Source organism: Eptesicus fuscus, chromosome 6, assembly GCF_027574615.1.
Source record: "Eptesicus fuscus isolate TK198812 chromosome 6, DD_ASM_mEF_20220401, whole genome shotgun sequence".
Classification (NCBI taxonomy): domain Eukaryota; kingdom Metazoa; phylum Chordata; class Mammalia; order Chiroptera; family Vespertilionidae; genus Eptesicus; species Eptesicus fuscus.
In genome coordinates this window covers 30,766,657-30,793,785 of record NC_072478.1, presented here as the reverse complement: position 1 = coordinate 30,793,785, position 27,129 = coordinate 30,766,657, and the positions used below count along the sequence as shown (strand labels likewise).

The following is a 27,129-nucleotide window of genomic DNA, read 5'->3' as shown; positions in this document are numbered from 1 at the left end:
TCTCTGTGGACAGGCGTCAGGGGTGCTCGTCCGAGCGGGGGGGGCTGCAACAGCCTCCCAGAGGCCGGCAGCACCTAGGCACTTGGGCGTTCGGCCCCCTCCCTCCCGGCTGTCGCGCTCGGCGCGCGCCCGGCGGCCCGAGGGAGGGGGACTTCACTTCCCGGCGTGCCCCGCGGGTGAACGCAGGTGTCGTCCGGGGCCGGGCCGCGGCACGCAGGCGCGGTCGGAGCCCGGTGGCGGCGCGCAGGCGCAGCGCGGGGCGGGGCGCGCGGGCCGGGCCGAGGGGAGCGCCGGGCAGGCGGCGGCGCCAGAGCGAGTGGAGCGCTCGGGGGTCCCGGGCGGCGGCGGCGGCGGCGTAGAGGAGGAAGGCGGAGGCGGTCCCGGCGGCGCCCCCCCGGCCGGCGCGCGGCCCGGCCCGGCCCGCGCCCCCGCGGCGGCCCCGCCACCCATCGCGCCCCCGCTCCCGGGCTCCTCCTCCTCCGCCGCCGCCATGGCCCGGCCGCTGGTACCCAGCTCACAGAAGGCGCTGTTGCTCGAGCTCAAGGGGCTGCAGGAGGAGCCGGTGGAGGGCTTCCGGGTGACCCTGGTGGACGAGGGCGACCTGTACAACTGGGAGGTGGCCATTTTCGGCCCCCCCAACACCTACTACGAGGGCGGCTACTTTAAGGTGAGTCCGCAGCCCATTCGAATGCCGCTACCCTTCTCGCATGGTGACCCCCCTCTCCCTTTGCCCAGGCTCTCCGCTGTCACTCGGGGTTACTCAGTCACTCCTTCTCAGGCCCCAGGAGTCCCCGAGAACTTAAACTCAGACTCCCCCAGAGTGGAGGCTCAGAACGCTGTTTTATTTGGGTGGGTTCTTGTTTACTTCACTCCTGGGAGGTCTCAGCCCCTGGTGCCCCCTTCCTTCGGCCCGCCCGAGCTGACCCAGCCTTCTGCTGCTTTCCCAGCCCCCTGCCCGGAAGAGACAAAGGCCTCCCCAGAACCAGCAAACACTATTGTTGGGGAGCACCGGCCTCGGAGAGGGAAGAAGGGAGGGAGGGTGGCCAGCGGTGTGGGGGTAGGGGTCTGGCTCGCCACTTGCTCAGATTCTAACAAAGGCCTGGATGGGACCTTGGCAGCCAGGACCTGCTTGGAAAGCAGCCACCCTTGCCGATAGCAACGGGCCAAGCCCTCTCAGCTTTATCCGGAGCTATACAAACCTGTTCTCTAGGGAAGGGTGAGGCGGAGGTGTCACTCCTATCTACCCTGTCCCTGGGAGCCACACTACAGAGGTGCCCCCATGGGCCTCCAGGACCATAGCCTCAGAAGCTCCAGCTCCTCTCTCACCCCAGCTGGCCTTTCTTAGGTTCCACTAAGCAGATGGCCAGAATCGCACACTCTGGGCCTTTTATTCTGTGGTTTAATTCCAAGCATTTCCCTTTTGTTGTTGTTGGGATCAGGAAAGGGAAGTTAGTGCTTTCCCTGGGACTGGGGTGACAAAACCCAGGCAGCTTTCTCATCCTCATGATCTTAGTCCAGATGTGGCCTTGGAAGAACCCCTTTCAGGTAGCAGGACTTGACTTTTTGAGGCAGAGGGATGAGGCAAGGGGTCTCCCTGTGGGAGAGGTGAGAAAAAAATGAGCATAGGAACACACCCCATCACAGCCTGCCAAGAGCATGGCTAGGACCTGCCAGGTTTTGCCTGGCTGGGAGGCCTGGGTGGGGAGCAGAAACCACAGCTAGGCCAGGCTTGGGGGTGGGGAGGGAGGGGCAGTGCTGCCCAGACAGATGTCTCTGTTTGCACTTTTGACTAATGTTTTGGTCTCACCTGCTCAGTTGTCTATGAGGGAGCCGCCTGGCCTGCTGGGGTGGGATGGGGGGAGGAGCGTGAACAGCCCTGGTCTGAGTTCTGAATTTGAAGTCAGACTTCCCCATGCAGGGAACAGATTTGGGGCTGATTACTGAAAGGTTTACCCAGCCCCCTCAGCCTCTTTTGTCTGCTTGGAGAGCAGCAGGTTGTGAGGATAAGGGCTCCTTCAGAACCAGGACCCCACCCTTAGGTGAAGCCAGGCCAGGACTAAGTAAGATTGCTTAGAGTAGTAAAGGATGTGGTGTCTAGCTATGGCTTACTAAGTGGTTGCCAGGGATTGTGAGTAGAGCCTCCCAGGTTTTTCTGGAGATAATCTAGTTTTCCTAGAAAAGAATGGATTGTGGAGGGAGCCTGCCAGACTTTGATCACATCTGCCATAGGGTCTATCCTCAAGGAAGCCAGTATGGAGTTCAGGGTGGCTCTGCCACCCACCCAGTCCTCCCATTCAGGTCTGCATGTGGTCAGGTAGGGAGTGGGGGAAGAACCCTCTTCCCCAGGAGATGTGGAAATGCCCATGGGTCTCCATCACTTCGCAACCACTTCCTCCAGCACCTTTTCGAGGCCCAACCCAGCTGCCCCTAATTCTCCTTTATGAGCCTTGGAAGCACTGGGCCCAGGACAGGTCCCCGGACAGTATAGTGTGCTAAAGTGGTGTCAGAGAAACCAGGTTCTGGAGCGCCCTCCATGTTTCACTTGCTGTGTGCCCTTAGGGAAGGTGCTTTCATTCTCAGAGCTTTGGTTTGCTCAGAGGTAAACAAGACATGATGAGACCTGGTAGGTGCTTGGTGCAGGGGAGGCCTGTCCCCCCTGCTTCTGAGGAGGCCTCAACCATTTCTTGGGTTGTCACTTAGAAGTCCAGCACTGGGTTTGGGGGACCCAGGTTCCAGACATGTTCTGCTGCCATAGCTAGTGGCCTCATCATTTAGCCGAGAGCAGAGGGACTTGACCCAAATGGCCTCCACCCAGCAGAGACGCCCTGTTCCTCTGTGGCCCGTAGCCTGCTTTCGCCCCTGGGAGCCTGAGGCACTGCCAGGATCCTGGGCCAGATGTCCCGAAACCTGCGATTTGGGGCTTAAGCAAGCAAATGAAGCTTCCTCACCTACTGAAACTGTGTAGCTCTGTCATCCAGTCAGTCAGGTGGCCCTCCCCGTCTCCCACGTGACCTTCCTGTCTGCCTTCCTGATCTCCCAAGATGGACACCTGCGGGCAGAGAGTGTGTCCACCCAGCACTGACTCATCTCCTCCCACAGGGCCCAGGCCACAGAGGTGTCGGGAAGACCTGCCAAGTGAACACACATCTATTTTAATCCTCCCCACAACCTGGGAACTGATTAGGGACTCCAGCACTGTACTTGAGGCGCACAGCTCCCAGGGCCAGGGCCTAGGCCCCTGCTGGTCTGTGGAGCTGTTTGCTGGTGTGAGCCCACCTTGGGGCCCAGCCTCCTGACCCTCTACAGGCCTGGGCCAGATGAGCTTGGAGCTGCTCCTTGGGCAAGTGCCCACACTCCCCAGTAGCAGGGTGGTTACCAGGCTCAGCTCAGGTGACCCCCAAAAAGCCTGAGGCAACCAATTGTGCACCTGACCCCAGATCTATTAGGGTTTGTGCGGCATCTGGGATTCCTTGTGCACTCATGCACACACGAGTGCTGGTCCCAGCTGAGCAGCCCTTCTGTACTGGGGGTGTCCGTCCCAGCCTGATGTCCTTGTTTGTGTGTTTGTGGATGGAGTCCTCAAGAGGTATCCTGTCCTATCCAGCCTGAACCCATACTCGGCACTGATGGGACAACAGGGCCAGCCCTGGTTGAGTCCTCCTGCTCTCTGCCCACCCCCCAGGCACGCCTCAAGTTTCCCATCGACTACCCTTACTCCCCACCAGCCTTTCGGTTCCTGACCAAGATGTGGCACCCCAACATCTATGAGGTGAGCCTGCCTCTCCCACTTACCCCTCCCAGCCTCTCTGTAATGGGGGCGGGCAGGGGAGGGGCACTGTGTGGCCTTACGTGCTGGTATGGGCACTGATCCCTCCCTCCTGTCCCTGCACAGACAGGGGACGTGTGCATCTCCATTCTCCACCCCCCAGTCGATGACCCCCAGAGCGGTGAGCTGCCCTCGGAGCGGTGGAACCCCACCCAAAATGTCAGGTGAGGCTGGTCAGCAGGTAGATGTGTCCCCCCACCCCCAGCATTTCTGACCTCTTTGCTCCAGACAGAGGGAGACACACCTGTGTCATCCTTGGGGTCACAGCTCCTTGCAGTGCTTTGGCATCGGTTGAAACTGGTCTTCTGCCAGCGTGCTGGGGCCCAGGGGGTCCAGGGCCATCTCTGCTGGCCTCTCCCCTCATTTCCTGACACTCACTGCCCCATCAAATGGGAATCCTATGTCCATATCTTTCTGCTCACAGGATCTTCCCTCTGCCTTACCCTGAGGTCTCCTCTCCTTCAACCTCCACTGAGCCTAGCCAAGTCCCCAGGCCTGGCACCCCGCCTCTTTGTCTGCATATCCTTAGTCCAGTAGCAGGGTGGCCACAGTAAAAGATGGCAGTACAGAGGGACCCATTTGCCAGGCAGGGCACTAGGGCATGGGAGTGACGTGTTTCCAGTGGAAGGAAGGTGCTCCTGGGCTTGGCTGCCCACACACATCTTGTCCAGGGAGTTGGGCATGCGACAAAGGGCAGGAGTAGTCAGGGAAGGCCCAGTGAGAAGTCCAGACAAATGTTGCTTTTGGGATAGGGAGGTACAAGGGGATCTCTGGGTGGGTGTTGGCTTTAGGGTGTGTCCAAAAGCTCCCCCAGTGACATTCAGGCCTGAGAAGCTGCAAAGCTGGGACTTGGCGTGTTCTCCAATAAAAGGCAGGCGCCAGGGGGCTGTGCTCAGCCTGTGGCTCCTGCTACAACGTCGGACTTGGCTTCCAGGATGCAGCCAGTGACCACCACCCACACCCTGTACCTGCTGACTTTGTGTTCCCTCCCCAGGACCATCCTCCTGAGCGTTATCTCCCTCCTCAACGAACCCAACACCTTTTCCCCGGCTAACGTGGATGCCTCTGTGATGTACAGGAAGTGGAAAGAGAGCAAAGGCAAGGACCGGGAGTACACAGACATCATCCGGTAAGGAAGGGCTCTCAGATCAACCTGGCTTCTCACATCTGTCCACAGGGCAGGAGTCACTAATGGGGAAACCTAGGCCACTGGACAGTGGGAAAGATCCAACCAGATTCAAGCCCAACGCATTGGTTCTTTCCTCCTCCCCTCCCCTCCCCCTTTTTAAAAAAAGTTTTTTAAAGAAAATTGGGTGTTTTTTGCAATTTGAAATATCTTTCATACAGGTCCATGTATTTAATGTAGTAGACATCGTGTGTGTGTGTGTGTGTGTGTGTGTGTGTGTGTGTGTGTGTGTGTGTGTGTGTTGGGATGTGGGTGTATCACACACACAGGCATAATAGTGCAGCACAGAAATAGACACCCAGGTGTCCAGCAGCGAGCTCCAGAGGTCCTCCCAGTGATCCCTTTGCCCCTTGCTGCTCCCCTCTCTCCAGGGCAGCATCTTTGAAAATGGGGGCCTGTTACATTTGGCCTGTGGTAAGTGTGTCCAGCAAATGGGGTATGGTTTGCCTATCCACTTTTAGGTGCTTCATGACCCACATCTAAGCATACACGTGTCCTTCACTGCTCGCTTCTGTTCCTCATCAGTTTTTCATTTGGTCATTTTTCATGTTACTGAGATTATGCTTTGTGTAATGTTTTATCTTTTCCACTTAATAATTTGCTGCTGTGAGCATCACTTAAGTTTGTAATTTTGAAACTTGGAATCATTATTTAAAGGCAGAAAAACCATATGGTATCAGCATATTTAGAAAATAGCCTTTTTTAAAAAAAATGTTTTTTCTTGGTTCTAAGAGCAACATATTACTTAAGGATTTGCCAGAACTAGCCTCTTATTCTCATAGTTGTTCCCAGTGCTCTCCCCTCACAAATGAGCAGGCAAACATCTTCCAGACTTTATATAGTGGATTTTCAGCAGTGCAGGTGCCAGATCGGGGACTGAACCTTGTTCAGGGCCCTGGGTGTGCAAGCCATTGGCTTTCTGTCCGAGCTATGTGACCCATTCTTTTGCCTGTTCTATTTGTCGAATTCTGTGAGCTCTTGTGTCCATTGTCCATTGTCACTTTTTATCATGGAGTTTACTGACTTGTTTCATGACAAACAGCCCTTTATTAGGTTTTTTCCAAATACCTTTCAGTTTGTCATTTACCTTTTATTTTTTATTTATTTAAATATGTTTTTATTGATTTCAGAGAGGAAGAGGGAGGGAGAGAGAAATAGAAACATCAATGATGAGAGAGAATCACTAATTGGATGCCTTCTGCACGCCCCCTTCTGGGGATTGGGCCTGCAACCCAGGCATGTGCCCTTGACCGGAATTGAACCTGGGACCCTTCAGTCCACAGGCTGACACTCTATCCACTGAGCCAAACCAGCTAGGGCTCATTTACCTTTTAATTAGAAAAGTAAGTAAGTTAGACACACCCCTGCCTTATGGCCTAGTCATTCCAGACTTTAGTACTTACCCAAGAAAAACAGGCACTTTCTGCACCAGCATCTATGCAAATGTTCAAAACAGCATCAACTCCCCAAAAACAAACAACAACCCAAATGTACATCCACAGTGAAGAGTGAGCGAGCTGTGGCCTGTTCACCAGCCATGTGGACACATCTCCAAGAGTTAAGCTTCATGAAGGAAGCCAGGCAAACAAGGGAGCACGCTCCTGGACAGGAATCCTAGGAAGTGCATCTGTGGCCAACGGGGATATGAGCTTTAAGAGGCATAAGGGCCATAACCGGTTTGGTTCAGTGAATAGAGTGTCAGCCTGCAGACTGAAGGTTTCAGGTTCGATTCCGGTCAAGGGCACGTGCCCGGGTTGCGGGCTCAGTCCCCAGTGGGGGGTGTGCAGGAGGCAGCCAATCAGTGATTCTCTCTCATCATTGATGTTTCTATCTCCCTCTCCCTTCCTCTCTGAAATCAATAAAAATATATTAATAAAAATAAAGAGGCATAGGGGCATCTGGGGGTGATGGGTACATTTGTGATCTCATTTGTGGGGTGCTTTCAGGAGGCACACGTGGCTCAGAGCTCACTGCTGACACATGGGTACAGTTTGTGTTAATAAAGCTACGAAACAAATAACAAGAAGGCAAAAACATTTATGTACAAATAGAAGCAAAAGCCCCATGATCCTAATACCTAATGGTGAATGTCTGGGTGTATCCTTCCAGATGTTTATCCAAAAAATGGGACCATGCTGTATAGGCCACTTTGTAACCAACTTTTTAAGTCAGGTTTGTTGAGATGTCATGTCCAGTAGAGCTCATCCTTTTTGGACTCAGTTTGGTGAAGTGTGATAGTTAACATGATTATCTCCTTGCTGCGGTGCAGATCCAGCTCCACCACCTGAAACTTTCCTCCTACTCCTCCCTCTCTACCATCCCTTCCCTCCCACTCTACCCCGGCAGCCACTGTTCTTACCTAGAAAGTAGGAAAGAGCCTTTAGTAGCTTCCCGGTGCCTGACCTACGAGGCTGTCCATGTGCTTACTTGTCATAACTTGCTTTATCCCCTCCTAAGAAACCAACCATTTTTTTGTCTCTAAACAGCCCTCAGTTCTCCATTTCACCTCATCCTGCAGTTTGACTAATCCCTGTCTTACCCATGTGTGTGTGCACCTGTGAGCAGATGTACGTGTACACATGGCATTGGTGGCCTTGCAGTGTCAGGTCTTCTACCTCTCCTGTGGTACCCCTCTCTATTAACTTCTGTTTTATTTTCCTTTACTAAATTCTGCTGGCTTCTTTTAGTCTGGCCTGTTTTGGCTCGTTGTTCTGTAGTGGTTTATGTAACAATTTTCTAAACCACTTTGACACACACAGCCCCCAGGGGACCCATGAACAACAGGGTGCACCCTTCTCTGCATCCCCCTATGGTCCCGGGAAAGCTGTCCTTGATGCTGGGCAGTCCTGGTTTCCAGTTTGTGGAGCTGATGAAGAACTGTGATGGACATAGCAACACTAGTCCCCCACCAGCCATCCTAGGAGGTGCTTGACAAACACCTGCTCTGCCAGCCTCATTTGATACTTGTGCACAACCCTCAGGGTCTCAGAGTGAGTGCTGGGTGGCACCTTCAGAGTATCCTGCCCACGTGGCCCACTCCTTTGCCAGTTCTTCCCCGCCACCTCCCACATGGTGCTGAAATAAAATCCAGACTATTTTTATCCCTCCAGACTCCCTGTGGGCCAGCTCACATGTGCCCACGTGGGTAGCTGTGATGGCTGCTTTCTGCCTGTTTGTTCACCCCATCTGCATTCCCACATGTTCTTTCAGCATGACCAGGCAGAGCCCCTGGTGGGCTTAGAGGTTGTAGCATCTGTGGATTGGTCCTGCGAGGTTCCAGTTTCACATGTACATGGTGCTGGGGCTAGGGTGTTGACGGTCAGGTGTATGTCCCATGGGATGTTACTACCCTGTCACCTCATTTATCCTCCCTTTCACTGTAAACAGGAGCATTTCCCTAACCTCGCCTCCTGCCTCGTGAGCAGTGCAGTGCTGAGTCCGCACTTTCCTGGGTGAGCCCGTCCTATCCTTTCTCTCTCTCCCAGAGTGCTGTCCCCACCGTCCACTCTTCCTCCCCTCTGCCTGCCTCCTAGGCTCCTCAGCTATGGCCCTGGAGGACTAACCCCCTTTGATATTTTGTCATCTGGGTTAAGTGTACAGTTTGGTGGCAACCTTTTAAACCTAGTGTCTTTTAAACCTAGTGTAGCAATCTTCGGGGATCCTTGGTCCCTGCTGCAGTGTCCCCTGTGGCTTGGCCTCCGTCAGGCCCCTCCCTGGGGCTTAGTGCACAAGTCACCTTCCACAAAACTGCCTGGTCACCTCCTTTCCTCCAAAGGCATCTGGCTATGGATCCTGACAAGGTCATAACTCGCCTGACTCCCTGCCTGTCTCTCCCCCAGGAAGCAGGTCTTGGGGACCAAGGTAGACGCGGAGCGGGATGGTGTAAAGGTGCCCACCACACTGGCTGAGTACTGCGTGAAGACCAAGGCCCCGGCGCCCGATGAGGGCTCAGACCTCTTCTACGATGACTATTATGAGGACGCCGAGGCCGAAGCTGACAGCTGCTTTGGGGACGATGAGGATGACTCTGGCAACGAGGAGTCCTGACACCATGTCCCACGCCGAATAAACTTACAGATTTTACCTCACCAGGCCCAGACTCTGTGGGCTCTCGGGCACCTCCTGACGCCGAGACTACCTCAGGGAGGTGGCTCCGCTCTTGCCTTGTCTCCTTGGTCTCGCTTTCCTTTCCCCATGTTTGTTCTGGGTTTTCCTCTGCTTCAGAGAGGAGGGGCCCCATTAGTGCTGGGCACCTGGTGGGCCTCAGGGCAAAGGTGGCCTGAGGGGCCCGGACTCCAGCCCTGTCTACTGCCCCACTGGCTGGAGCCAGAGACTTGGGGCTCCCAGCTCATGAGTGGACAGATTAACTTGCCGTCACTTCTTCTCTCGGCTTTGGTTTGTTTGGAATCTAAATAAAACAACTTTATGAGAAGCCCAGAGACCAACCTTTCCTTGGGCTCCCCAGGACTACAGGGTACAGTGGCCGGGCCTGATGCCTGCAGCACCTAAGTGTGTGGAGCCCGGGGGCAGGCCTAGCACCTGGGGTGCACTCCTGAGGCTGAGGATGTGGGCCCAAGGTCCTGAGCCGTAGGCTGAAAACAACCTGCAACCTCCAGCCCTCAGGTGGCTCCACCCTACTGCCTGCAGATGCTACACCCAGTGTCACCCAAGCCTCTGACTTTATTTCTGTGTAACTGAAAAGCCTGGAGCAAGCTGGATTCAGGGTCCGATGGTGACATCCGAACAAAGGCCCGAGTGAGCCCTGGCCTGACTGGTTACTGTGGCTGGAGCCTGTGTGGCCCCCGTGCAGGTGGCGGACAGGGGCACCCAGGGCCCTGGCCGACCCCGCAGAGCCTACGCACCTGGTCTGCTTCCTGCTCCACGATGCACCACAGCCCCAGAGCCACACGGCTTTTATAGTTGGCCCTCAATTTTGTTTGTTAACATGAATGATTTTCCTACATTAAAATGTGCAAAGTTTCACCCAGTCGTTATAATTTCTTGCTTTCCTTAAATCAACTGGTGGGCAGCACAGGGCCAGTGAAGCTCTGCTCTTGACGAACACACCCACTCACCAGAGTTCTCAACTGGATTTGAGCAGAGTTCCCCACCCCCATGGCAACTACACCCATCCCTCTCCCTGGGCCTTGTCCAGGAGCCTCTGAGCCCCACTGTGCATTACAGGTGAGGCAGCCCGCAGAGCACCCCTGAGTATTCGTAGACCCCCACATGTGTGACCCTCTGCAGGCACCGAGGCTGGGACAGCAGCCTGTTTTTAATTTGCAGGCACCTCCTGCTGCTCAGGCCTGGGCATGTACAGCCTCTCTTCACTTCCTCTTTAAGTTAGAGGCATTTCCTGAGGGGGAAGCTGAGTCAGCCTCTGCACCTTGTGGGTGGTAAGGGGGAAGATGTCACCCACAGCGTGAGCTGCTCTCTGGGGCTCTGTTTCCTGTGAGCCCAGCAAGTTGGTGGCAGCCTCCGGAATGGCAGTGAAAGGGCAGGGCCTCCTGGGGCCCGGGAGCCACCAGCCTGCACCAGAAAGCCTTGTATTAGCAAACTAGGACCCTTGGCCAAACTAGCCACACCCACTTCACCTGGGTCTGGCTGTTTATGAACTGCAGCTTCAGTACTGAGTAATGGCCCAAAACGCCAAAAATACTTAGTTTGGCCATTTATAGAAAATTTTGTCAACCTCTGTCTTAGAGTCATGCCAGCACCCACTGCCACCCTCCGGCTTGTTGGTTCAGCCTCTCCACTCTCCTTTGGACCTCTTCCCTGTCTCCACACTCCCAGTGCTACAGAACAAACATCTGAACTTGGTGACATAGGGCCACTGCCACTTTATACTCAGCTTCTGTGTGTCAGGAATCCGGCGGCTTGTCCCCTCTTCACCATGTCTTAGGTGACTTAAACCATGGGACCTGGGGTCTTCTGGAGGCATCTTAACTCAGGTTGGGTGCCTGGGCTGGGGCAACTTCGAGCCCAGGCTCAGAAGGACTGAGTGCCCACACATGCCCCCACATCCATCACCAGGGCTTCCTCTCAGCATGGTGGCACAGGCTCCAAGGTGACCGTCCCAGGAGCAAGGTCGTTTCCGAGCAGCCTTGGAGGTCACACCATGCCGCTTCAGCTGCACATAATTGGTCTAAGTAGGCGCAAGCCCACCCAGATTCAAGGAGAGGGGACACAAGACTCTCCCTCTTGATGGGAGCATGTCTGAGAATCGGTGGCCATGTTCTAAAACCGCCACAAGCCCAGCCGGCGTGGCTCAGTGATTGAGTGTCAACCTATGAACCAAGAGGTCATGGTTCGATTCCCAGTCAGAGGGAATCGAACAGGACACATGCTTGGGTTGTGGGCTTAATTCCCAGTGGGGGTGGGGAGGTATGCAGGAGGCAGCCAATCAATGACTCATCATTGATGTTTCTATCTTCCTCTTCCTTCCTCTCTGAAATCAATAAAAATATTTTTAAATAAATAAAACCACCACCATCTGCCCTGGCCCTTGTGGATCAGTTGGAGCATCGTCCCAGACACCAAAAGTTCGCAGTGTGATTCCTAGTCAGGGCACTTACCCGGGTTTCAAGTTCAGTCCCCAGTTGGAGGCAACTGATCCTTGTTTCTCATATCAATGTTTCTCTCTCTCTCTCTTTCTCTGTCCCTTCCTCTCTCTCTAAAATCATAAAAGCATGTCCTTGGATGAGGGTTTTTAAATCTTTTTTTTTTTTTAATATATATTTTATTGATTTTTTACAGAGAGGAAGGAAGAGGGATAGAGAGCTAGAAACATCGATGAGAGAGAAACATCGACCAGCTGCCTCCTGCACACCCCCTACCAGGGATGTGCCCGCAACCAATGTACATGCCCTTGACCGGAATCGAACCCGGGACCTTTCAGTCCGCAGACCGACGCTCTATCCACTGAGCCAAACCGGTTTCGGCAAGGATGAGGGTTTTTAAAAAATAAATAAAACCGCCTCAATCTGTTCCCTTTTCCTCCATAGTCTGTACTGCACATGATTGCCAACAGAGCTTTTGCACACACAGATGTGACTAAAATATCTGAGGCCTCCGGTTTTGAATCATCTTTACTGACCAAGCCAAGGACAGGTGGCTTTGACATGCAGAACTTCAGTATTCTAAGCTGCAAAATGGGGTTAATAATTAGAGTTGAACCCTAGCCAGTTTGGCTCAGTGGATAGAGCATTGGCCTTGGACTGAAGGGTCCCAGTTCCATTCTAGTCAAGGGCACGCACCTTGGTTACAGGCTCCTCCCCAGCCTGGGCCGGGGTCAGGGCGCGTGCAGGAGACAACCAATCGATGTTTCTCTCTGTCTCCCCTGACCTGTGGTCAGCAGGATAACAGCCCCAAAGATGTCCATTCCCTAATCCCAGCATCTGTGCTCTAGGGAAAGGCAGGAAACAATTCTTCCCTGGAGGGTCCTGCCTACACCTGGGTTTAGCCCAGTGAGGCCCACTTACTACTTCTAGCTTCCAGAACTAAAAGAATAAATTTGGGTGGTTTTAGGCACTGAATGTGAGGTAATTCCTTAATCTGTTACAGCTGCAAGAGGAAACTAACATCCCCAAACTCAGCTTACTCTGTGTGGGCCTCATTTTCAGGTGAACTCTCACTTTGGGGCCACCCCCAGGCTGACATCCTTCCAGCTCCAAGTCCAGGAGAGAGTGAGGCCTGTTTCTGAAAAGTTCCAGTAGAAGAAACCCACACCATGGCCCTCAATGAGCCTGCTTAGAACATTCTGCCCCTGAACCAGAGGGGGAGTGGAGCAATCTGATTGGCCAATTTGGGTCACATGGATGGGGAGGGCTGAGGAGTAGCCTGGGAGGGAGGGAGGACAGAAGCCCCTGGGAGCCTTCATAAGTGCCCCCACCATGCCGGGCCCAGAACAGACATCACTGCTCAATACAGCACTCCATGCAGCTGTGCCTGACTAGGACCCTCAGATTTGAGGTCATCCCCCAAGGGCTCATAGCACACGAGTGTTCCTCTCATCCGGATCCAGAATAACCAAAGATTGGAAACAGCCCAAGTGTCCATGGAACGATGAATGGATAAACAAGATGTGGTCCATCCATCCAACGGAATATGATTCAGCCTTACAAAGGAAGGAAATGCTGATACTACAACATGTATGAGCCTTGAAGACATGCTCAGTGAAATAAGCCAGACACAGAAGAACAAATACTGTGTGACTCCACTCATAAGTGGTCCCTAGAGGAGTCAAATCTGTAGAGACAGAGAGTAGATAAGTGGGTGCTAGAGACTGGGAGGGAGGGGGGAAAGGTTTAGTGTGTAATGAGAACAGACTGTCAGTTTGGGAAGATGAGAAAGTACTGAAGATGGATGGTGGGGTTGAGTGGCTACACAACAGCATGAATGTGCTTAATGCTACTGAGCTGTATATTTAAAAATGGTTAAGATGGTACATTTTATGTTATATGTATTTTGTCATGATAAGAAACAGGGGTCCAAGAAAAAAGACACATTAAAACCACACACACACACACACACACACACACACACACACGTGTGAAATGGGGGTTGAACATGATGGGATATTAGAAGGTGAGAGGGAACTTTCGTTAATTTTTTCAGGTGTGATGTGTAGTGTGGTTTTCTCTTCAGAGAGCCTTTTAGAAAGACTTTTCTGAAATGCTTCTGGGTGAAAAGCAACTAGCTGGGGGTGGTGTGTGTGCAGTGGGGAGTGAAGCTGTGAATGTGACCTCCCCTATAGGAAGGGGTGGGTGGGGTTGGGAGGTGCTGGGGGCCCTGGCAGCACCCAAGGCTGAGTTCCCCAGAGCCATGAAGGCCTCCTTATCTCTGCTGCTGCTGCTGGCCCCGGGGGCCCTTTGGGCAGGTGAGTGGGAGCTAAGCAAGGGGGGAAACGCCTGGAGCTTTGGGTGGGCATCACAACAGATTGGAAACAAGTCCATTGTCCGCAGAAGGTGACTGATGGAAGAAAAGTCAGCCACTCCAAGAAGGAGGCGAGGCTGAGCAGGGGCCCTGAGGTAGAGAAGTCAGGTCACATCAGGGCAGACACTTTAAGATTTTTTCATTTTGACTTAACTTTGATCTTATAGAAAAGTCACTAGAGCCCTGACCGGTTTGGCTCAGTGGATAGAGCGTCGGCCTTCGGACTCAAGGGTCCCGGGTTCGGTTCCGGTCAAGGGCACGTACCTTGGTTGCGGGCACATCTCCAGTAGGGGGTGTGCAGGAGGCAGCTGATTGATGTTTCTCTCTCATCGATGTTTCTAGCTCTCTCTCCCTCTCCCTTCCTCTCTGTAAAAAATCAATAAAATATGTATTTTTTAAAAAGTCACTAGAATCCTACAGGTAACTCCCATCTCCTCCTCCTAGATTTCTCAATTGTAAACATGTTGCCTTATCACCCGCCTCTGGGTGTGTGTGCAAAAAATAAATATATATGTTATTTTTATGAACCACTGAGAGTTTCAGGTGCATGGCCTCTCACTCCTAAATGCCATGGCGTGTTTCTGTGAGCAAGGACATTCTCTGCACAATCATAGCAGGATTCTCAACACCGTGCATTCATATTAGCTCATCTACAGACCTTACTCAAAATTTCCCATAGCGTTCCTTGTGGGCACAAACCACCCCCTCCTCCTCCACTACGGGCAGTTTCTTCGCTTCCCCCTGGGTCTTGTGACACTGGTATTTGTGATGCCCACGGGTCTGCCTGCTGTGTCCCTGAGGATGGGTTCAGGTTGTGCATTTTCTGCAGGAATCACAGAGGGTTCACGCCTGCTTCCTGGTGCCATTATCTAGATCACTTGGTGAAGCTGGCATTCACCAGATTCCCCAGAGAAAATCATTAATTCCCTCTTGTAGTTGTTTCATGGGGAGACTTTGGGGCTCTGAGAATATCCTGTGCTCCTCGCATCTCACCCTGGAGCTGGATTCACAGAACACCACAGAAGGTGGGGCAGATGCAGGCTTTTTGCGTCCTGGCAGCACCCGCAGGCAGCGTCCTGATAAACGTGTGTACATAACCCTGGGTTGCCGAGCAAGAAACTACAACCCAGTGAGTGAGGCAACCTGCCCAGGATCGCCTGGTTGGGAAGGACAAAGCTGGAATTTGAGCCCCTGCTAGCTGCCTCACCAAACCATATGCTTAGCCAGGACTCGATGCCCGGGAGCTTAAGATAGAAGGTGGTGGGAGATGGGCATCCCAGAATTCTCGCTGGCCTGGATGAGAATGACTCTGTGATGAATTCGGGGCCCAGTGGGTACGTATTCAATCACCCACCCATCATCATTTCTCTCTCTCCCTTCCTTCCATCCATCCATCATTCTTTCTTGCTTTCTTCCTTCCTGCCATCTATCGTCCATCATCCTTTCTTCCTCTCCCTTCCTTCTACTACCCATCCATCCTTTTTTTTTTTCATTACCACCAAACCAGCACTGCAAGAAATGCTAAAGGCACTGTTGTAAGAAGGAGAAATAGAAAGAGAGGGAGGAAGGGAACATCGATGTGAGAGAAACACATGGATTGGTTGCATCCTACACATGCACCTCAACTGGGTGCTCTACCCACTTAGCAACACCAGCCAGGGCTATCCATCATTCTTTCTCTCATTCTTCCTTCCTGCCATCCATCATCCATCCATCTACCATCCTTTCTCTCTCTTTCTCCTCCTTCCTTCCTTCCATTCATTTATTAACCATCCATCATTCAGTCATCAGCCACCCATTCATCTGTCACCCATCTATCCATCATCCATTTATCATTCATCCATTCATCAGTTATCAGCCATCCATCATCCATTATCTCTTTTGTCATTCATCTATCAATATTTGCTGAGCACATACTGTTCAGGCCTATTGTAAACACGACAGGCACGGGGCCTGCCCCTGAGGACAAGTGGAGTAGACAGTCAATGAGCAAGTCTGTGCGATACACTGGCAGGAAGGGCTGAGTGCTAGGAAGAGAACAGAGCCGAGTAAGGGGGGGAGGGTTATATTAAGGAAGCTGGGGCACAGGGGTCTCTGAGGAGAAGGCTTTCGAGCAGATACCCAGTGAGGAAGCCAGAGTTGGGAATGTCTGGAGGAAAGGCTGCCAGAACAGCGTGTGCAAGGACCCTGAGGCGGGAATGAGGGCAGAGCACTGGAGGAGCAGCCGGGGGTGGTGTGGCTGGAGTGGAGTGAGGAGGTGTGGGGAGGAGGCCGGACTAGCTGATATGGCTCTTGTGAGTCATGGGGAGTTTGGATGTTTAAAGCATGAGGGGAATCATAGGAAGATTTTGATCTGATTTACATTTTAAAGCTTTTAAAAATATATATATTATTTATTTTAGAGAGGAAGAGAGAGGGAAAGAGAGATAGAAGCATCTATGATGAGAGAATCACTGATCGGCTACCTCCTGCACACCCCACACTGGGGATCGAGCCCACAACCCAGGCATGTGCCCTGACCAGGAATTGAACCGTGACCTCCTGGATCATAGGTTGACGCTCAACCACTGAGCCACACCAGCCATGCCACTTTAAAACTTTTAATCAACCTTTTAAAATTAATCATTGGCCCTAGCTTGTTTGGCTCAGTGGATAGAGCGTCGGCTTTCGGACTACGGGTTCAATTCCAGCCAAGGGCACATGCCCGGGTTGTGGGCTCGATCCTCAGTAGGGGGCATACAGGAGGCAGCCAATCAATGATTCTCATCATTGATATATTTATCTCTCTCCCTTCCTCTCTGAAATCAATAAAAATATAAAAAAATAAATTCATGATTGATTTTAAAATAATTTTATAACATCTTTATTTTTATTTTGTTTTTTAAAATATGTTTTTATTGCCGTAACCGGTTTGGCTCAGTGGATAAAGCGTTGGCCTGCAGACTGAAGGGTCCCAGGTTTGATTCCGGTCAAGGGCGTGTACCTTGGTTGCGGGCACATCCCCAGTAGGGGGCGTGCAGGAGGAAGCTGATCAATGTTTCTCTCTCATTGATGTTTCTAACTCTCTATCCCTCTCCCTTCCTCTCTGTAAAAAATCAATAAAATATATTTTAAAAAAATAAAATAAAAATATGTTTTTATTGATTTTTAGAGAGAGAGGAAGGGAGAGGGATAGAGAGATAGAAATGATGAGAGAGGAACATCATTGATGGGCTGCCTCCTGCACTCCCCCTACTGGGGATGGAGCCCACAACATGAGCATGTGCCCTGGCCAGGAATTGAACCTTGACCTCCTGGTTCCTAGGTCAACACTCAACTGCTAAGCCACACCATCCAGGCTATAACATCTTTATTGAGATATCATTAACATGTCATACAATTCACCCTTTTAAAGGATATAATTCAGTGTTTTTAGTGCATTCAGAGTGTTTTGCAACCAGCATCTCTATCTAGTTCCAGAACATTCCCTCACCCCAAAATGCAGCCCCATCCCCATTAGCAACCACTCCCCATTCCCTCTCACAGCCCCTGGCATCCATTAACCAACCCACTCCTGATCTCTGTGGATGTGCCTGTTCCGGGCATTTCACAGGAATGGAATCACGCTGTGTGGCCTCTGGTGTCTGGCTTCTCTCACTGAGCGTCATGCATTCCGGGTCCATCCACGTTGCAGTGAGTGTCAGGGCTTCACTCCATTGTGTGGATGGACCCCTTCTGTTTATTCATCACCTATAGCTGGACATTTGGACTGTTTCCACTTTTTCGCAATGTGTGAGTCCCACTACTGTGAACATGTATGAACAAGATGTGTGTGGATATATGCTGTCATTTCTCTTGGAGGGGAGTTTCTGGGTCAGGTGGTAACACTTTTAACCTTTGAGGAACTGCCAGATTGTATCCACAGTGGCTGCACCATTTTATATCCCATGGAGGGGATGTGAGGGTCTAGTTTCTTCACTTTATTTATTTATTTTTAATATACTTTTTATTGATTTCAGAGAGGAAGGGAGAGGGAGAGAGAGAGATAGAAACATCCATGATGAGAGAGAATCATTGATTGGCTGCCTCCTGCATGCCCCCTGGCATGTGCAACCCGGGCATGTGCCCTGACTGGGAATCAAACCCAGGACCCTTCAGTCCGCAGGCCCGATGCTCTATCCACTAAGCCAAACCGGCTAGGGCTAGTTTCTCCACTTTACACAGCTCCTCCAGCTGCTGCAATAGGCTGCCGCGCTGTGGAGCCCAGGGATGGGATGTGAATGCCAGATGGCCACCTGCTGGTAACCAGGATGTGGGAATGAAGGATGAGGAGGGATCAAGGGCAGCCCAACCTGTCAATCTGAATGTCTCAGGCAGGGGTCCTCAAACTTTTATTTTTTATTTTTTTTTTATTTTTTTAAAATACATTTTTATTGATTTCAGAGGGGAAGGAAGAGAGAGAGGGAGATAGAAACATCAATGATGAGAGAACCATTGATTGGCTGCCTCCTGCACGCCCCCTACTGGGGATCGAGCCCACAACCTGGGCATGTGCCCTTGACCGGAATCGAACCCGGGACCTTTCAGTCCGCAGGCCGACGCTCTATCCACTGAGCCAAACCGGCTAGGGCAGGGGTCCTCACACTTTTAAAACAGGGGGCCAGTTCACTGTCCCTCAGACGGTTGGAGGGCCGGACTATAGTTTAAAAAAAAAAAAAAACTATGAACAAATTCCTATGCACACGGCACATATCTTATTTTGAAGTAAAAAAACATAACGGCAAAAACACCCGCATGTGGCCCGCGGGCCGTAGTTCGAGGGCGCCTGGTCTCAGGCAACAGAGGGGGCTGTGTTAGGGTCCAGGCTCCTCGGGCCTGGGGTGGAGGGGTCAGGGTCGTGGTGGGGATGGGGATGGGGCACCCAGCCCTAACCTGGCACTCCGTTCCTCTCCCCAGGAAGTGTCCCATTTAAGACCCACATCATCGGTGGTCATGAGGCTGCCCCCCACTCCTGGCCATACATGGTCTCACTGCAGAAAGCCGGCGCCCACCTGTGTGGGGGAGTCCTTGTACACCGGTGGTGGGTGTTGACAGCTGCCCACTGCGTGGCTCAGCCGTGAGTGACCCTGACCTGCCCAGCCCTCTGTCACGCCAGGCATCGCTGACTCTATCTCGTGGTTCCCTAGTCTCACCAGGGGGTGGGTCCTGACAGATTTAAGCCAATTATAGGGTCATAGGGGCGTCCCCTTTCCCTCTCCTGTGATTGCTATGGTGTGTGTACTTGACATCGACCTGAGGCATGCGTAAGTGACATTAGACTGCAGGATTCCTAGGGAAGCTTTACTTGCTACCACAAAGCACCTTCCAACTGGACAGAGTTGGGCCTCTTGTGACACCCAGAATGTGTCTTCCACGGTGGCCACGGGGATAAAGCTGGTCTGTGGAGAGTGGCATAACCAACCCAGGAAGCCACCAAATCAATCAGTCTTGGAACTGCCCTACCTCTGGACTAGCCAGTAATAAAGACCCTAGCCCAGTGGTCGGCAAACTCATTAGTCAACAGAGCCAAATAGCAACAGCACAACGATTGAAATTTCTTTGGAGAGCCAAATTTTTTAAACTTAAACTTCTTCCAGCGCCACTTCTTCAAAATAGACTCGCCCAGGCCGTGGTCTTTTGTGGAAGAGCCACACTCAAGGGGCCGAAGAGCCGCACGTGGCTCGCGAGCCGCAGTTTGCTGACCGTGGCCCTAGATCAAACTGGTCAAAGGAACCAAAGGGGATCTGTTGGCTCATGTAACTGAAAAGTCTAGGAGGACATCAGGCTTCAGGAACAGCTTGATCCAGGTGCTTGCATGAGCTAGTCAGGAGCCTGCCCCTCAGCTCTTCTGTTTTGTCCCTTGGCCATATAATCAGGAAGGTTCTCACATGGTGGCAAGGATGGGCCCCCTTAGATCCTGTGGAAAGGTTGTTTCTCTATAGTTTGGGCAAAGTTATGAGGATCGATACTGATGAGCCTACCTAGGTCTTGTGCCAGCCTTAGAACAAAGCACCGTGCTTGAGGTATAGCATTTGCACCGGATGAGGCTGGAGCCCCTGCTGAGGGGAGCCCCAGACTGAAGGTCATCATTTTTGGACACACAGAGCCTACCTCTGGTCAGGAAAGAACTGGAGTCTGGGGCAGGGGTGGCAGCAGGGAGAGCTTCCTGGAGAAGGTGAGGAGGCAGTTGAGAAGGAGCAGGGGAAGGGCCAGGCAGAGAGAGGCCAGGGAGCAGGGGGAGGGGCAGGATCAAGTACCCCTTGGCCTTGAACACAGCCTAGATGGACCCTGGAAGCAAGGCTCAGGGTACGTGGAGGGGTCCGCAGGCTGCAGGATGGCAGCCCGTACCCTGATTCTGCCGCCACAGGACCCAACGGCTGAGGCTGGTGCTGGGGCTCCACAAGCTCAGAGACCCTGGCCTCACCTTCCGAGTCAGGGCAGCAGTCCTGCACCCCAAGTTCAAGCCGGCCCCCAGTCTGCACAACGACCTCGCGCTGCTTCAGGTGCTGGGGCTGGCGGGAGGAGTGACAACTGCACCTAGGTCCCCCCTCCCCCTGCCGCTACCCCAGTCTCTCACTCACCTGTCTCTTTCTGTCACCGGTAGCTGGACTCTAAGGTGAGTCCCAGCAGGATTGTTCGGCCCCTGGCCTTGCCCCGAGGGCACCAGGCAGTGGCAGCAGGAGCCAGGTGCAGTGTGGCAGGCTGGGGGCTGACCCAGCAGAGGGGGCAGCTGGCGGGAGCGCTGCAGGAGCTGGACATGCATGTGCTGGACACCAGGATGTGCAACAACAGCCGCTTCTGGAAAGGCAGCATCACCCGCAACATGATCTGCCTGGAGGCCAAGTCCAAGAATCAGGCCCCCTGCAAGGTGAGGGGCAGCAGCAGGGAGGCGGGGCAGCCTGGCCTGAGGGGAGGGCAGAAGCCTCGGCCAAGGAGGACTTGGGTCCCAGGTCTGTCCATTCTCTGGGGAATTCTGGAGATTCTCAGATACAGAAACTGAGGCACAGAGAAGTTTAATAACTTGCCCACGGTCACGTAGTCAATGAGCAACAGGGATGTGCTTTGAGCTCTAGCACTAAAGATAACTATAGCACGTGCAAAGGTCCTGGGGTGGGAAGAAGAAGCAAAGAGGGTTAAAAGAACAGGAAGGAAGGAAGGAAGGAAGGAAGGAAGAAAGGAAGGAAGGAAGGAAGGAAGGAAGGAAGGAAGGAAGGAAGGAAGGGAGGGAGGAAGGGAGGAAGGGAGGAAGGGAGGGAGGGCGGGAGGGAGGGAGGGAGGGAGGGAGGAAGGGAGGAAGGGAGGGAGGAAGGAAGGAAGGAAGGAAGGAAGGAAGGAAGGAAGGAAGGAAGGAAGGAAGGAAGTGGGGTGGGGGGTAAGATGTGTGTAGTGACATGTGGGACCAGGGTACACAGTCAGCCTCCCACCCCCAGGAATAATCATGCTTTGTCCAAGTGACAACAAATGTAACCTGTATCCTGTGGGTCTGGCAGGGGGACTCAGGCGGGCCCCTGGTGTGCAGCAAAGGCCGGGTGGCTGGAATCCTGTCCTTCAGCTCCATAGCCTGCACTGACATCTTCAAGCCCCCTGTGGCCACCGCCGTGGCCCCCTACGTGGCCTGGATCAGGAAGATCATCAGACGCTCGTCGGCCCCACCACACGCCTGATGCTCCACGGGTGACCCTGACCCCTTTGTTTGCAGGACCCTGCCTTGCAGAATTATGGGGAGGGGCAGCGAGGGGACCGGACACAGCTCAGAGGACCAATAAATTGTAATAAAGAAATTGTAAGAGTCCTGCCTGGATTTTTTTATTATTATTATTATTGATTTGAGAGAGAGAGAGAGAGAGAGAGGAACATCAATGATGAGAGAGAATCATTGATCAGCTGCCTCTTGCATGCCCCCTACTGGGGACCAAGCCCGAAACCCCAGGTGTGACCTCCTGGTTCATAGGTCAATGCTCAGCCACTGAGCCATGTGACAGGGCGAGGTTGCACTTTTGAGGCTGCTGTGAGGAGCCCAGCAGCAGGCGAGGGCAGGCTTCTCCCAGGAGGGGTTCCAGGGTGGGTGGAGCCCCAAAGGATGGCAGGGATGGCACTGGGCACAGCTGGGAGCCACAGCCAGAGTTCGGCTGGCAGGGGGTGTGCTGGTGCTGGGGAACCGGGTGGAGGTCACTGAACAAGCATTCCAGAATATTCTTCCTTTCATTTTTTTAGTAAATCTTTACAGTATTGAGATGTAATTCACATGCCTTACAATTCGTCCATTTAAAGTGCATAATTCAGTGGTTTTTAGTATGTTCATTAAGTTATATAACCATCACCTTTAATTCCAGAACATCCCATTATCCCAAAAAGCAGCCCTGTCCCCATCAACAATCACCTCTAGCCCCCTCCCCAACCCCTGACATCCATGAATCCACTTCCTGTCCCTGTGGATGTGTCTGTTGTGGAGTTATCTCATGAATGGACTCATACAGTGGGTGGCCTTTTTGGCTGGCTTCTCTCACTGAGCACCATGTGTTCGAAGCCCATCCACACTGTAGTGAGTGTCAGAGCTTCACCCCTTTTCATGGCTGAGTGATATTCCCGTGTGTGGACGGGCCACGTGTGTCCCCTGAAGCACCTCTGAGTCGTGTCCACCATTTGACTGCTGTGGACTCACTGCCATGGACACGTGTGCACCGGTGTTTGTGTGGGCCCACCTTTCAGCTCTCTGGGGTGGGCACCGGAGGGTGAGACGGAGTGGCAGTAGTGACTGTGACTGTCTGCGGCACTGCTGTTCTCCAGCAGAATCTTTCATCATGAACATCTGAAACACACAGCAAAGTTAACACAGGTGCTTCCCGCTCCCTGCCCCTCCGCCCCTCTGCCCCTCTGCCCCTCTGTCCATCTGGCTTAGCTGTGGGCATTTCACAGCACCGTTCCCCAGACCCTTCAGCAGGGGTCTGAGCCCTTCCTCTTCCTCTCTCTCTCTGTGTCTTTGTCTCCATCTCTATCTCTCTCTCTCCTTTTCTCTTGAATACAGTAAAGTGCATAAATCTAAGTGGATGGCTTGCTATTTTGACAAAAACTGACAATTGCTTGTAATCCCAATCCCAGCAGAGATGTGCATTAGTCACCCAAAAAGACTCCACTGCCCCTCGCAGTCTTGCCTGATATTTAGTTTTTACCCGGGTGGCTCAGTTAGTTAGAGCATCATCCTGATACAGTAAGGTTGCAGGTTTGATCCTTGATCAGGGTATATATAACCATCAACCAACGAATGCAAACACTATCCACTGGGCGGAGCCTGGCTGTCAGCAGCAGGCCTGCCCCACCCCCAGGGCATGTACCAGGAGCCTGAGCTGTCACCCCGCTTCCTCCTGTCCCTCACCTCACCTCACCCACCGTCATGATGAACCTGCCAGCCCAGATGTGAGGTTTGCTGCAAAGGCTGGTGCTTATTTTTTCCTGGTCCCGGAACAGCAGTCATATTCACTGAGCACTCACTAAGTTTCAGTCCTCGGTAGAGTATCAGGAAACATCAGAAGACTCTTTCCTTCTTTATCTATTTCAGAGCAAGAGTGAGAAGGAAGGACAGACACAGTACAAGGACAGGACGGGGAGGATAGAAAATGCAGATTCTCTCTCCTTTAAAGAAATGTTTTTTTATTTCAGAGAGAGGAAGGGAGAGGGAGAGAGGGAGAGAAACATCAATGATGAGAGAGAATCATCGATTGGCTGCCTCCTACACACCCGCTACTGAGGATTGAGCCCACAACCTGGGCATGTGCCTTTGACTGAAATCAAACCCAAGACCCTTCCGTCCACAGGCCGACACTCTATCCACTGAGCCAAATTGGCTAGAACAGGATTTTTTTTCCCCATTGATTTTTAGAGAGTGGAAGGGAGAGGGAGAGAAACATTGATGTGAGACACATAGATTAGTTGCCTCCCAAACTTGCCCTGACTGGGCTGGGATCAGAGCCTGCAACACAGGTACATGCCCTTGACCGGGAATTGAACCCGTAACCCTTTGGTGCATGGGCTGACACCCCAACCACTGAGCCACACCAGCCAGGGCTATAAGTACATTTTTAATGTTTAACTTTCTACTAAAGCATCACCTTTGCAGATAACACACCCAGGTCACAACAGCCTGGTGACTCCTCACAAACCAAACAGTGATGCTGAAATTTAATCGGAATGTATATTTGGGCTTCATCCACATTCCTGGCACAGGGTTTCTAAAACCTTGGGAGTTTCCTAACTGACAAGACCAACAAAGGGGTCTTTTGTTGATAATAAGCTCCCCTCAATCACATCTAGGACGGGGCTGACAGTCAGAGGGACCCCAGGGGTTAAAACAGCGATTTTCAACCTTTTTCATCTCATGGTACACATAACTACTAATATTTGTGGCACACCAAAAAACATGTTCTATTTTCTGCCTATCTGACAAAAAAAAAAAAAAAAGGTGTAATTTTGATTCATTCACACTGGACAGCTATTGTGTCGACTGTTTTTTAATTGGACAATCTACGGGAAAAGAGGCCAGTGCCGCTGACTGAACAGTCAGAAAGTGCATGTTTTAAAAATCCTTGTAGCGCACCGGTGACAATCGCTGGCTTAGAAGGTCGGGATTTTCAGTCCCAACCCGGGAAGGGAGGATCTGCCGATTGCGCTCTACACAAACTCACACCCTGCTCCTTGGAGACAGAGGCTCCTGCACTCTCAACCTTCTGGGTCTCACCCCGTGTGGCTCCTCTGCTGTCAGTCTGTGCCCTTCATCACCGCACTGCTTATTATTCTGTACTAGAGGCCCGGTGCACGAGATCTGTGCACTCAGGTGGGGGGTGGTTCCTCAGCCCGGCCTGTGCCCTCTTGCAGTCCGTGAGGAGCAGGCCTAAGCCAGCAGTCCGACATCCTTAGCGCTGCCACAGAAGCGGGAGAGGCTCCTGCCACCGATGCTGTGCTCCTGCTGTGCTCGCCAGCCATGAGCCCTGCTTCTGGCTGAGCGGTGCTCCCCCTGTGAGAGTGCACTGACCATCAGGGGGCAGCTCCTACATTGAGCATATGCCCCCAGGTGGTCAGTGTGCTCATAGCAACCGGTCGTTCTGCCTTTCAGTCAATTTGCATATTAGCCTTTTATTATCCTATATAATAACAGGCCAGGGATCATAAGCTTAACGACCGGAATGACCACTTGACCAGTCTCCATGACCACCTCTCGGTCCCTCCCTTCCCCCACCTCCCCTACCTCCCACTCCTGCCCACAGGCGAATGGGGAACCACAGGGAAGCAGGTGGGTGACAACGGGGCGGGACTGGGGACTGGCCAGCAGGTGGAATGGCTGACCTCTTGGTCCCTCCCCCCGGCCCGCAGGCTCCGATGGATCAGCGATAGTGAACGGGAGAACGGGGGTGGGTGGTGGAAGGACCAGGCTGGCTGTCAGGCCGTTGGGATCCCTGGCTGCTCAAGGGCTCAGGCCAGCGAGAAAGCGGGTGCTGGCGACTTCACCTCCATGTGCGCGCACCGGGCCAGCTGCTGATGGAACACGCTGTCCTCTCGGGGCTGCTCCTGGGGGCGCCACCGCTGCTGCCGCTGCTGCTGGGGCTTGCGGCACTGACGGAAGCTGCAGGGCGCGCCCACGACCTACCTGCCCCGCCGGTGGAGGTGACATTTGGCCTCAGGACTGGGGAACGGGTAGAAGATGGCCCTGATCACGGGCTAGGCCTTGGGACCCTACCTGCATGATTTCATGCGCTGGGCCTCTAGTATAGGATAATAAGCAGGTACCTACATGTAAGGAAGTCTTTTCCTGAGGTCTGTGAGCAGCTCGAGCAAATTAATCAAACCCAAGGAGGGGGCTGTGGAAACCTCTGACTGTAGTCTGTCTGTCGTCAGAAGCCCAGGTGACAACCTGGACTCTTTTTATTTTTTAATATGTTTTTATTGATTTTTAGAGAGAGAGAAAGGGAGAAGAATAGAGAGATAGAAACATCGATCAGAGAGAATGAGAGACGAATATCATCCATCAACTGCCTCCTGCACAGCCCCACTGGCTCCCTCAGGGCTCCCACTGGGGACTGAGTGGGGATTGAGCCTGCAACCCAGGCATGTGCCCTGATCACTGAGCCACACCGGCCAGACACAACCTGAACTCTTGACTGGCACCTGAAGTGGGGGCAGTCTAGAGGGACCTGTCCTCCCCTCCACCTTTCATGGTGTGCATTTTCAAACTGAAAAGTTGGAAGGTTTTACAGACAACAGTATATCCTGCCTCTGGATTGGGTAACATTTTGCCATATTTGCCTGACCAATCATATATATATATATATATATATATATATATATATATATAAAAGCCAAGCGACTGGAACAACTGGTTTCTATGACACCCACTGCAGCTGGCCAACTGGCCCAATCGGGGGTGAGACCGACCAGCCAACCTCCCACGGCCCCTCCCCTGGCCAGCCCTGATTGGGGCCGGGCTGACCGGACCCTACCTGTGCACCAATTTGTGCACTGGGCCTCTAGTATATATATAATTTAGAGGCTGAATGAAGCATTTGAAAGTGAGTTCTGGCCCTTCATCCCTACATTAATTTACTTGTCTCTTGTCCCAGGAGGAGTGAGCACTCCCCCCATCTCCCCATGAGGCCTTCACTAGGGGTCACCAGGAATCCCACCCAAATTCCAGTTCCTTTGCACTTTAAAAAAATATTTTTAAGCTCTGGCCGTGTAGCATTGGTTAGAGCCATGGTCGGCAAACTGCAGCTCACGAGCCACATGCGGCTCTTTGGCCCCTTGAGTGTGGCTCTTCCACAAAATACCACGGCCTGGGCGAGTCTATTTTGAAGAAGTGGTGTTAGAAGAAGTTTAAGTTTAAAAAATTTGGCTCTCAAAAGAAATTTCAATCGTTGTACTGTTGATATTTGGCTCTGTTGACTAATGAGTTTGCCGACCACTGGGTTAGAGCATCGTCCCAATATGCCAAGGTTGTAGGTTGATCTCCTGTCAGTGTACATACAAGGAGCAACCAATGATGCATAAATAAGCAGAAAAGCCCTGGCCGGTGTGGCTCAGTCGGTTGATCATTGTCCCATGCACCAGAAGGTCGCCAGTTCGATTTCTGGTCGGGGCACATGCCCGGGTTGTGGGCTTGATCCCCAGTGTGGGGCGT

General features: G+C 52.6%; 2 protein-coding genes across 5 annotated transcripts; both read left to right on the top strand.

Annotated features, from left to right (window-relative positions):
* The first annotated feature begins 242 nt into the window (after positions 1-242).
* Positions 243-9,995, top strand: CDC34 (cell division cycle 34, ubiqiutin conjugating enzyme). Of its 4 annotated transcripts, none has more exons than XM_054717585.1 (7): positions 243-667; positions 3,683-3,769; positions 3,893-3,990; positions 4,821-4,955; positions 8,123-8,300; positions 8,400-8,464; positions 8,852-9,995. In XM_054717585.1, the coding sequence occupies exons 1-7, from the start codon at positions 491-493 to the stop codon at positions 9,057-9,059; spliced, it is 948 nt and encodes a 315-aa protein (XP_054573560.1). In that variant the 5' UTR covers positions 243-490; the 3' UTR covers positions 9,060-9,995. The 4 variants fall into 4 exon arrangements, with proteins under 4 accessions (XP_054573560.1, XP_054573561.1, XP_054573563.1 ...); XM_054717587.1 differs by having other exon boundaries at positions 601-667; positions 3,726-3,769; XM_054717586.1 differs by lacking the exons at positions 8,123-8,300; positions 8,400-8,464 and having other exon boundaries at positions 249-667; positions 3,605-3,769.
* A 3,840-nt stretch (positions 9,996-13,835) lies between these two features.
* On the top strand, positions 13,836-21,717 carry GZMM (granzyme M). Its single transcript, XM_054716928.1, has 5 exons — positions 13,836-13,890; positions 18,882-19,041; positions 20,332-20,467; positions 20,569-20,832; positions 21,455-21,717. Exons 1-5 carry the CDS (start codon positions 13,836-13,838, stop codon positions 21,626-21,628), a joined length of 789 nt encoding a protein of 262 aa, XP_054572903.1. The 3' UTR covers positions 21,629-21,717.
* Positions 21,718-27,129: the final 5,412 nt, after the last annotated feature.

Excerpts from the sequence above, each read along its gene's own strand:
- CDC34 (XM_054717585.1), top strand. The coding sequence starts at position 491 with ATGGCCCGGCCGCTGGTACCCAGCTCACAGAAGGCGCTGTTGCTCGAG. Across the intron at positions 3,770-3,892 it reads GGCACCCCAACATCTATGAG|ACAGGGGACGTGTGCATCTC; the intron begins GTGAGCCTGCCT and ends GTCCCTGCACAG. Across the intron at positions 3,991-4,820 it reads AACCCCACCCAAAATGTCAG|GACCATCCTCCTGAGCGTTA; the intron begins GTGAGGCTGGTC and ends TTCCCTCCCCAG.
- GZMM (XM_054716928.1), top strand. The coding sequence starts at position 13,836 with ATGAAGGCCTCCTTATCTCTGCTGCTGCTGCTGGCCCCGGGGGCCCTT. Across the intron at positions 13,891-18,881 it reads CCCGGGGGCCCTTTGGGCAG|GAAGTGTCCCATTTAAGACC; the intron begins GTGAGTGGGAGC and ends TCCTCTCCCCAG. Across the intron at positions 20,468-20,568 it reads ACGACCTCGCGCTGCTTCAG|CTGGACTCTAAGGTGAGTCC; the intron begins GTGCTGGGGCTG and ends TGTCACCGGTAG.